This window comes from Panthera uncia, chromosome F1 (assembly GCF_023721935.1).
Source record: "Panthera uncia isolate 11264 chromosome F1, Puncia_PCG_1.0, whole genome shotgun sequence".
In the NCBI taxonomy this organism is placed as follows: Eukaryota; Metazoa; Chordata; class Mammalia; order Carnivora; family Felidae; genus Panthera; species Panthera uncia.
The window spans coordinates 34,679,244-34,689,877 of record NC_064813.1 but is presented as its reverse complement, the minus strand read 5'-3'; the positions used below and the strand labels follow the sequence as shown (position 1 = coordinate 34,689,877).

The window sequence follows — 10,634 nt, the reverse complement described above, 5'->3', positions numbered from 1 at the left end:
TGCCTATCTTGGGCAGCTTTCTTCAGTCCTCTGTCTCAGTTTCTTCTTGAACAGAATGCAGGCGGAGATAACCTGCCTCACAGGGTGGTTGTGAGCATTAGATAATTATGGAAAATGCTTGGCACAGTGCCCAGCACATGGGGCACGTACGAGAAACATCAGATACTACTGGGATGTGAGTCTGCCAAGATGTCTGGGATGGCCTAGGCAAGCTAAGGGAGGCATCTTTCTCCTCTGCACAACGGGGTTCAGGCATGGGGTGATCGGACAACGTTCCCCTGCTTCTGAGAGGTGCCTTGTCAGGAGAAAAACTGGGCTCTCCTCCTAGCCACTTGGCTTTCCAGAAGCATCCTAGTTGCCTTGAGAGGAGCTAGAGCTGCGGGGGACTCTACAGTCTTGCCGGCCAGTGGCGGGGGGCGGGGGGGGGTCTCTTTTCCTGTTTTGCCAGAAGAGAGGCTAGAAAAAGAGGAATCCAGGCCTTTGGCCGATGCCTGCCCCTGGGTGAGGCCTCATCGGACACCCGTGCACTCACGGGGAATGACCGAACGTGGAGTCGAGAAGACAGGAGGCCAAATGGTTTTCTAAACAGGACTTGCTGTCTCTTGGCCTTCTGGAGCCCAGGAATCCCAAGGGAGACTGGGGAGGGGCGGCGGGGCGTGGGGGCCGCCGAGGCTCGCACCCACGCACATGTGCTTCATAGCTGTGGCAGTGGGAGACAGGGCGAGGAGTTGGGTGCGGGGGCTCTGCGGTCCCCCCGGCTGGCGTCCTGTCTCCCGCCCTGCCACACGCGACGCTCACGCCGGCGCACACGCAGCTCCACGGAGCTCAGCGCGGGTCGAGTCACACGCCGCGTCCTGAGGCTCCCCTTTAAGACGAAGCCCTGGGCCGGTGCCGAGGAAGGTCAGGGAAAGAGAGTCCACAAGCTAGGCGATCACATCGTGTGCACTTTTCTCAGCGCGTCTGGGTGACACCGTGAAAGGGGTTTAAGGGCAGAGGCAGAGAGAAGGAGGAAGGCAGGGAGGGTGATGGGATGAGGAAAGACGGCGCGTCCGAGCCTGGCCCTGCGGAGGGCTAGCTTAGCTGCGGACATGTCCCTCACAGCCCCTGGCTCGGTGGGTGACAGGGCGGGAGCCCCCAGTTTGGCCTCCTCTCTCGCTTCATGGTGGCCAATGGGTTGTTCTCCAGAAGAAGGTGACACCTTCAGAGATGGCTTCAAACGAATGATTTTAAGCGGATACACGTGGAGGGTTTATACTAAAAGGGTGTCGCCTATTTCGGGAGCAAACATAAAAAAACCAAATGTGCTTTTAGGGTTTCTCAGATCTGTTGCCTAATCCCTAGGGCGTATTACCAACCCTGTTTTTCCTATTTAATTTATTAAAAACAATGCTTTTCAACACTGTTGACAAAATGAGCACGTTGAGTCATAATGGAGTGATATCCACACGAATCTACTCTCTGGGACTTGAGAGAGCACTGTCGTGTGCTTTCTGGGGTGAAGGTGGGGGCTCATTCAATTGATTCAAGAAAACCAGAGGAGGAGACACATGACCATGAACACCACAAGGCCGAGGTAGTGAGTCTTGTTTTCTTGGTTGCCATCTGGGTTGCCTTGCAAGGTCCAAAGGACAGCTCAGTCAAGGGTCTCTACTGCTTTCCACTCTCAGCTCGGCAGTTGACTTCCATCCTTTCCTGCAGGATATGAAGGCACAGCGTGTTTCCCTCTTGCTCGTGGCTGCTGTGCTCTTCCTGTGCTCAGTGCATGCCCGAGGTCTGAGAAGATGTCTGGTTTCCATGGACATGCGCCATGTAGTAGAGAGTTTCCAAGAAATCAAAAAAGCCATCGTGAGTATGGGCTCAGGGTGAAGGTGTGGGCAAGGGGGTGTATCTCAGCTTACATCTTAACTTGAAGAATGAGTTCTTTTTCATTATTTTTTGTGCCTCGGCGGGGGGGACATGGAATATTCATTGCTCGTGTCTGTTCGTCTGTTTCTCTCCATAGCAAGCTAAGGACACCTTCCAAAATGTCACCATCCTGTCCACATCGGAGACCCTGCACAGAATTAAGGTATTGGCCCCAATCTGCTTTTCCCTGTATTGTTATTTTTATGGAGAAGTAGCTCCAGGCTGAGAAAGAAATCCCCACCCTGTTTTCTCTTGTCTAATCTCCTGTATTTAATACTCTAAATATTCCCGGTTGCTCACTTGCCAGCTGATGCGTTAGGGCACCCTTGTGTCTCAGGGACGTGGAAGCCTCGTAGGAGGGATCAAAGAAGGATTACTTACCTAGAGAGAGATTGGGGGTACCACACGCTCAGATGGGACAGGCTGTCTGTGGCTCAGGTGATTCTGGAAGGTTTCATGGGGGAGGTGAGAAAATGAGCAGTGACTTAAAAGATGAGTTGGCTGCGGGTCAGTGGAAAAGGGAGAAAGGAGTCTGGAGATCAGGGAGAATATGTGTGAGATCAGTGAATGTGTGTCAGGGGACGGTGAGGCAGCCAGGTTTGTGGCGTGAGGGACACGCAGGTGAATGAGGTGAATGGAAGAGGATGAGATGCACTAGAGTCATTTTACCAAGAACCTCAAAAGGCTGAGTGTCGACCTTGTAATAATGCAGGCAATAGGGAGTCACTGTGGGTTTTTGAGCTGAAGACTGTATGACCCCAAGACCTTTTAGAAAGACAGTCTGGTGATGTTCTTTACAATGGAGAATGTGAGGCAGGGGAGGCAGTAAGGAGATAAGCCCAACGGTCCAGATGAGAGGTCTTGAGGGTGTGTTAACAAAACAGTTGACTTATGAGGTGAGAATTCGCTTTAAGAAGGAGCCACTGGGAGTGCCTTTAAAAATGAACTCCTCCAGGGACGCCTGGGTGGCTCAGTTGGTTAAGCGTCCAGCTCTTGATTTTGGCTCAGGTCGTGATCTCGTGGGATCGAGCCCCATGTCCTGCGCTGATTGTGCAGAACCTGCTTGGGGTTCTTTCTCTCTCCCTCTCTCTCTGTCCCTCCCCTGCTCATGGTGTCTCTATCAGAATAAATAAATAAACATTTAAAAAAAAAAGAGCTCCTCCAGTCCTAGTAAGCATTCTAGAAAGATCCAGTTTTTTTCAGATATTTATCTCCCAGAGAAGGACAGATAGCTGCAATGAGTTACTTTTTTTTTTTTTTTTTTGGCTTCTCTGAGTGAAATGGTTCTTCTAGGAAGTATTGGGCCTGACTTATTTGTAGTAAACAGATGTAGCCACTTACTAAATACTATTCCAGTCAACCGTATAAGAGACTCACAAGATATCCAAGCTGGAAGGGACCCAAAAGGCCACCTATTCCAAAACGAACACTTTCACATGAGCAAATTGATAGATAACTTGGGCAAAAAAAATGACCAGTCGGTGGTTGAGCCAGTGGTTGAACCCCCAAGCTCTCTCTGTCTCCAGATTCTTTCTCTTCTCAAGGTCTAGAAATAGCCGACGTTGGCATAAGGAAAGGGGTCGATTGGGAGGCAGGTCTTTATCATGTTTTCTCCTTCTCTCCCTGGTCAAACAAAGGTGTGCAACGTTTTGCCCCTTTGGTTGAGGGAACCAGCAGGAGAGAAGGAGAAGGGTTTTGCATTGCAAGTAGAGCTTGTCGTCTAGGAAAAGCTGCTTGCGGGGCCAAGGAAGCTTTGTCGCTTTAATGCTAATGAAGATAGATGCACTGTTCCCGCTGCACACTCTTCCCTTCTCAGACTGAGCTACAAATCTCCTGCAGAGCAGCTCACTGACTGGAGGGCAGGGTGTAAATTGCTAGAAGAAAACTCAGCCTGGCCAGCTGCTCTGAGCTGTGTCCTAGGAATTCAACACCGTCACCCCCCCACCCCGCCCCCTTAGAGAGATATGCACTCTGCCAGCTGCGGACCTGCCCAGATGTGCATTTCTGCAGCTGTCAGTTTCCATCCTTGCAAATCTAAGCTCCATTCAAATGATCCCTGCAGTTTAAAAAGAACAGACCTGTGGTGGGGTGGGGGGCATCTGGGTGGCTCAGTAGGTTGAGCATCCGACTTCGGCTCAGGTCATGATCTCATGGTTTGTAGGTCATGATCTCATGGTTTGTGAGTTCAAGCCCCGTGTCCGGCTCTGTGCTGACAGCTCTGAGCCCGGAGCCTGCTTCGGATTCTGTGTCTCCCTCATTCTCTGCCCCTCCCCGGCTCATGCTCTGTCTCTCCCTCTCTCAAAAATGAATAAACATTAAAAAAAATTTTTTAAAGGACAGATTGGGGTGGTGGGGGAAGCAGAACAGGATAAATGCAATGTCATTACAATGGTAGGAATGTGTGCCCAGTGCACACCCGGTGTGCAATAGCTGTTGATAGTTATGTATATATATGTGTGTGTGTGTGTGTGTGTGTGTGTGTGTGTATTTATATACATGTTGATGGATGGGAGATGGAACAGAGGAGCAAACTGAAGCAGAACATAAGGAAGTACTTTTCCAGAAAGCTGCCCAGGCATGGATCCTCTCAAAAGGCAGGTGCCTAATTCTGTGGCTGGGCTCCATCACTTGTTACCGTACTTCCTGGCCATCAGAAAGAGGAGGTGAACCGCAATCTCTCCTCAGTGCCTTCGTCACAAGTAGCTTTGATGTGGTAAGAGGAGTGGGACGCTCTGAGACCGATAGGAATTTGAGAAACTTCACTTTTAGCTGTTTCATTCCTTGACGCCCCTACTCAAAAAGGTTGCTGTGGCCCTAAGACAGTAAGAGAAGAGGGCTTCTGGAGCTCTCTCTAATTTGTGTCTGTAGCCCTTAGATGTATGCTGTGTGACCAAGAACCTCCTGGCATTTTACGTGGACAAGGTATTCAAGGACCATCAGGAGCTGAACCCCCAAATCTTGAGAAAACTCAGCAGCATTGCCAACTTTTTCCTCTACATGCAGAAGGCTTTGCAGCCATGTGTGAGTTGCCACATCAGGGCCCGGAACATCTGTCCCCCGTCTGCCCCAGGACATGCTGGGCCCAGTCGGCTCTCTGACATGGCTCTTGGACCAAAGGAAATCCCCTGCCCTATCATCCACGGGGAGAACTGTCCAGAATCTCTTCCTCAGGACTTCCTCCCCGCTGATACCCCATCAGACCCGGTTTCCTCACAGATAATCCTCCTGGGGTGACCACTTATATCAAAGTACTCTTCAAGTAGTCTCAGGGCTGGCTTGTGAGAGAGGCAGGCCCTCGAGTTGAGGCTTATCATAAGCATCTCCCTATCTCTGTAGTTTCTTTGTTTGGGACCCTTTGGGGTTTTCATACCAATTAACCTCTACATTGTTCCCTCCTATAGTCCATCCGCAAGGGTTACCTATAAATTCATTGTGATCTGTTAAAAACAAACACCAGAAATAAAACTAAACCCAAACGAACCAACGAAAACTTAGACCAGGAGAAATCCTGGGTTCCAGCGCTGTCCCTGCCAACGATCACCTGCGGTGACTTTGTGGCAAATCACCTCTCCTTTCTGTGCCTCGGATTCTAAAATTGTGAGAAGAAGTCATGACCCCTGCCGTACTTGCATTAAGATTCGTTTCATCAATTACTTCCTTAGCTAATCTGATAAATATTTAGGGCCTCCCCTGTGGGGTGTTGCATTCACAGAGTGGTGACCAGACAGATTTGGCGCCTACTTCCCTGGCCCTTCCCGTCAGGTGAGCTGTAAACCCAGAAAAAGAGCAAAAGCCCTGGCAAACACAGGGTGACTCTACAAACAGACTCTACTCCCCCTTGCTGCTCCAACCTGAGTTTACCTACCGGACTCATGTTGGGGAGAAGGAAGAATGTCACCCAGCAGGCGGAAAGAGCGGGCTGGGTGGCAAGGTCCTCTGATGGGTCCTTCCTTCTCTCGATCACAGCAGGAGCAGAGGCAGTGTCACTGCAGGGAGGAAGCCACCAACGCCACCAGAATCATCCACGACAACTACGATCAGGTAAGGATGGGAGGGGGAGGACGCGGAAGGCGGAGGTGGAAGGTGGCACCCTGGCTGGGAGGGGGCCAACCCTTCGGCCCCCACTCCCCCCGTCGCTCATGGACTCAACAAGAGTTTATTGCCGGTCTTCCCCATCCTGTGTGTCAGCAGAGTGTGTTGGTCTTACCCCCTTTGCTGATTTGCTGGGCCCCCCTTCTCCATCACGCCTCCACAATCTTCTTCTGACCTCACATATCAGAACTAACCTGCGTTCAGTTTTGAGGGAAAGCACACACTACCTCCGATGGGTGTGATCCACAGAGGGAACAAAGATCCCCAGCGAACCGTAAGCTGCGGTGCACGGAACATGTTACCTGCCAGGTGGCACTGTGGGAGGTGACTGCCGCCAGCACCCTGGGGGTGACAAAGAGCAGTGCTTCTCCCGTACGCGCAAACGTAGAATGCACATCTCATACAGAGGTAGAGGGTACAGCCTGTGCTCCTTACAGGCATCCTCCGGAGACTTTGTCAAAATCAAATACAGGTTCTGGCTTAGGAAGTCTGGAACGAGGCCTGAAATTCTGCATTTCAACCACCCTGCCCAATGATGCCAATGCTTTGAGTCAGAGCGAGAAGGCAAGAGGCCGTTCACAGCCTCCTCGTGGAGAGGCTCCATAGAATAATATTGTACAATGGCTAAGACTTTGTATTGTTCTTACCACGAGCCAGCTGTTGTTCCAATACAGTACAGGTATTAACACATGGGTTGCTCATAACCGTGCTGTGAGCCATTATCTACATTTGACAAATGAGGGAGCCGAGGCACAAACAGGTGAAGTAATTTGACGAATGTAACCACTGCAGCCAAGTGGTGGGTAGGACTCGATCCCGTGCTCCCTGGCTCCACAGGATATACTTTTGGATCTTACCATCTCCTTGCCGTCTGCTGGAAAGGGGCGGAATATGTCAGGAGACCCGAGTTCTAGTTCCCGTTCTGCGACCGACTGTCTGTGTGACGTTGGGGAGGACACTTGTCCTTAGGGGCTTTGGTGCCTTCGTAGGTCAGATGGGGACAACGTGTTACCCTACCCACGGGAGAGCACCGCTGGGGTTGAGACTTCCTCAGGGAGAAGTAAGGCAAGCTGATGGGAAAAGGAAAACAAGCAAAAGAACTGGCCAGTAAGGCCTGTGTGTGTGTGTGTGTGTGTGTGTTTCTATGAAAAAAAAAAAAAAAAACACAGGAAAAAGAAAAACAGAAGGCAAAGAATGAAGAGTTTTTCATTTTATTTATAAGTTGCTGACATGATGTAACCGCTTGTTTGGGGGAAACAATTTGGGTTGGCTGCTAGAAAAATAATTTGGGGTGTGAACGCTCTGCCAATATAATTGATGAATGAAAGGAAAGCCTCACGGGGCCTGGAACATGGGGAAAGCGTTGCCGACTACAAAGCCTAGAAAGGCAAGTTCTGACGATGATTTGCCTGGTTGCAGCTGGAGGTCCGATCAGCGGCCATTAAGTCTCTGGGAGAACTGGACGTCTTTCTGGCCTGGCTTGACAAGAATCATCAAGAAAATTCTGCTGCCTGAGGACCCACCTGGGAACCTGAAGGCCCAGGGAGGAGCGCGCCCCCCCACTGCCAGGCTTTCTGAGGGGAGGGAGAAGGGGGAAGACCCCGTTTTTATGCAGATGAGGGTGATTTTGAAAAGACCTCCCTTGAGCTTTCGAATTCTCTCCCCTGGGGCTGGGGTATTGCAGGGAAAAATCTAGGTTTCAAGGATCCGATTGCACTCGCCAGGCCCACCGGCTGGGCCCGGGGACTGCTGATCCCACCTGAAAGTAACCAAATGGTCTGCTGTCATATTTATGATAAGTAGGTCTGCCGAAACGTCCCGAGGGCCACCATGGAGGGGATGGGTCGGCTTCCCCCTAATTTATTGTGCAGTTGTTTTTCCCATGACTGTGATGGGAACAGAACGATACCTTGTAGTGCATATTGTACTGACCGGTTTTTCCTGAATAAACTCCGTCCTCTCTCAGTTAGTGGAAGTGTCTTCTCATTCATCGAGGGCCAGTCAAGGAAGCGTAGTGGTGAAGATTAGAAGTGAAAGAAGCCTTATGGGGCGCCTGGGTGGCTCGGTGGGTTCAGTGATGGCTCAGGTCATGATCTCCCAGTTCGCGAGTGCGAGCCCTGCATCTGGCTCTGTGTTGCTTGAGATTCGCTGTCTCCCTCTCTCTCCGCCCCTCCCTTGCTAGCTCTCTCTCTCTCCCTGTCTCTCAAAATGAAGAAATAAATACTTTTAAAAAAGTGAAAAGGCTCTTAAAGAATGCACATAGGTGGGGAAACTGAGGCTAGAGAAGGCTAAGAATCACTGAGTCCCAAAGTGAGTCAGTGAAGAGATGGGCTCCACACTGGATCTCTGAAGCCTCCATCCAGCACCTGTCCTCCCTCCACCGATGATCAAGGAGATGGATGTGGGGCTCCGACCACCAGCAGGTTGGTATCTCTCCTCTTCTGAGCTCCATTCTCCTCTCTCTCTCTCTCTCTCTTCCCATTTTTTTCTTACTGCTCCCAGCCTAGATACCTCTTCTTTGACCCTCAATTCACCCTCCATGGGTATATATGTTGTGCTAGAGAGAAGGTGTTTCCAACAGAGGGTGACTGTCCCGGCGAAAAAGTACATCAAGTATTTCAGCAAGTACAGCCCAGAGCAGGGCGTATCGGGCACCATCTTCTAGAAGGACATTCCTCACATGGCTAATGGCAGTAACAACCGTCACTGAGCACCTGCCATATGCCAGGTGCTGAAAGAAGCACTTTATATGCACTACCCTGGGTCAGCATCTATGGTGGAACTGGCCGGCTGAAGCATCCTTTCTTCCTGAGGAAGAGATCTCGCAGAACATGCTATAGTGCACAGAGCAGGATCTCTGCAGTCGGATGGACCTGGTTTCAATCCTGTGTGACTCTGAACAAGCTACTTAAGGTCTCTAAGTCTCAGTGTCCTCTTCTGTAAAAGGGGGACCATGACAGCAATCTCCAAGTGTTGCTGAGAGCACCAAGTATGGTGAAGGGTCCCCAGGAGCCCCAGCAGGGTGGGGGCCACACAGCATGGTGTAAAGAGTGCCAACCAGGAGCCATGACCTGGTGTCGAGGCTTCTCCTGCCATGAAATGCCCAGGGCAGGTCACTAAATTTCTTTGGTCCTTAGTTGTCTGGAAGGTGGACACAGATCCCTTTAACAATCTACTGCGTGTGATCATTCGAAAGCCAGAGCCATAGGATGGTCTAGAGAGCCCTACTGTCTGTACACCCTGCTTCCCCAGCTCCGTTTCCTCTGTGTCCCTAGTGCTGGTTGGGGTTCACTCCCACCCAGCCACACTGGCCTCCTCTGCGTTCTTCAGACACACTGGGCATGTTCTCATTTTAGGGCCTTTGCACTTTGTGGGCACACACGCATGTAAACGGAGGTAGGGTTAAAAAAACAAACCCAGGGGCGCCTGGGTGGCTCAGTCGGCTAAGCGTCCGACTTCAGCTCAGGTCACGATCTCGCGATCTCACGGTCCATGAGTTCGAGCCCCGCGTCGGGCTCTGGGCTGATGGCTCAGAGCCTGGAGCCTGCTTCCGATTCTGTGTCTCCCTCTCTCTCTGCTCCTCCCCCGTTCATGGTCTGTCTCTCTCTCTGTCTCAAAAATAAATAAACGTTAAAAAAAAAAAACAACCCAATGTTATGCTCTGATGGGATTAATAAACTGTTAAGAGAAAGCAGGACGTGGGGCGCCTGGGTGGCTCGGTCGGTTAAGCGTCTGACTTCGGCTCAGGTCATGATCTCACGGTCCGTGAGTTCGAGACCCGCGTCGGGCTCTGTGCTGACAGCTCAGAGCCTGGAGCCTGTTTCAGATTCTGTGTCTCCCTCTCTCTCTGCTCCTCCCCTGTTCATGCTCTGTCTCTCTCTGTCTCAAAAATAAATAAACGTTAAAAAAAAAAAAATTAAAAAAAAAAAAAAAAAGAGAAAGCAGGACGGTCTGCAGAGGACTCCACCTTTCAAGGTGACCTCGGATGAACATCCATCCTAAGCCAGCTGGACAGCTGGATGCGGGCGGGACCAGCTTTGTCATAGCATTTCTGATCTCGCGTGCCCACTCGGGGGTGCACTTGACCCCGGACAGCTGCACAGCTTGCAACTCCTCCTCCTCTAAGCCTTCGTTGAAAGCTCTCTTATGTTATCTTCTATAAAACCCCTATTTCCACCTTCAGCACATCTTACACCCCTTTCCTGCTTCCCCAACGTCCTATTTTATTATCCATTTCCCCACTCAGATGTAAGCTCCAGGAGGGTGAGGATAGTTTGGTTTCTTCACTGCCTGGCACTTAGTAGATGTTAAATTCACATTTCTTGAATAAATGATCTATACGAACTTAATAATAGCAAACATTTATACAGTGCTTTCTGTATACCAGGGAATAGTCTTTTTTTTTAATACAAAATACATGTCCTGTATTATAATATGAATATACATGTTTTATTTTATTCTCACAACAATCCTATAGCAGTTCTGAGAAGGAAATGAAATGAACAAAAGGCCACTGCTTTGAATCCTAGCAATACAGATCATTAAATCCGAAGGAGGAAACCGGGGCACAGAGGGGTTAAGTAACTTACCCAAGGTCACACAGCTCACAAGAGCCAGAGAACCTGGTTTCAAGAATG

At 50.3% G+C, this 10,634-nt stretch overlaps 1 protein-coding gene across 1 annotated transcript; it reads left to right on the top strand.

Moving 5' to 3' along the window:
* The first annotated feature begins 1,539 nt into the window (after positions 1–1,539).
* On the top strand, positions 1,540–8,165 carry IL19 (interleukin 19). The gene is made up of 5 exons (XM_049634285.1): positions 1,540–1,845; positions 2,003–2,068; positions 4,774–4,926; positions 5,872–5,946; positions 7,417–8,165. The coding sequence occupies exons 1-5, from the start codon at positions 1,702–1,704 to the stop codon at positions 7,510–7,512; spliced, it is 534 nt and encodes a 177-aa protein (XP_049490242.1). The 5' UTR covers positions 1,540–1,701; the 3' UTR covers positions 7,513–8,165.
* The last annotated feature ends 2,469 nt before the right edge of the window (positions 8,166–10,634 follow it).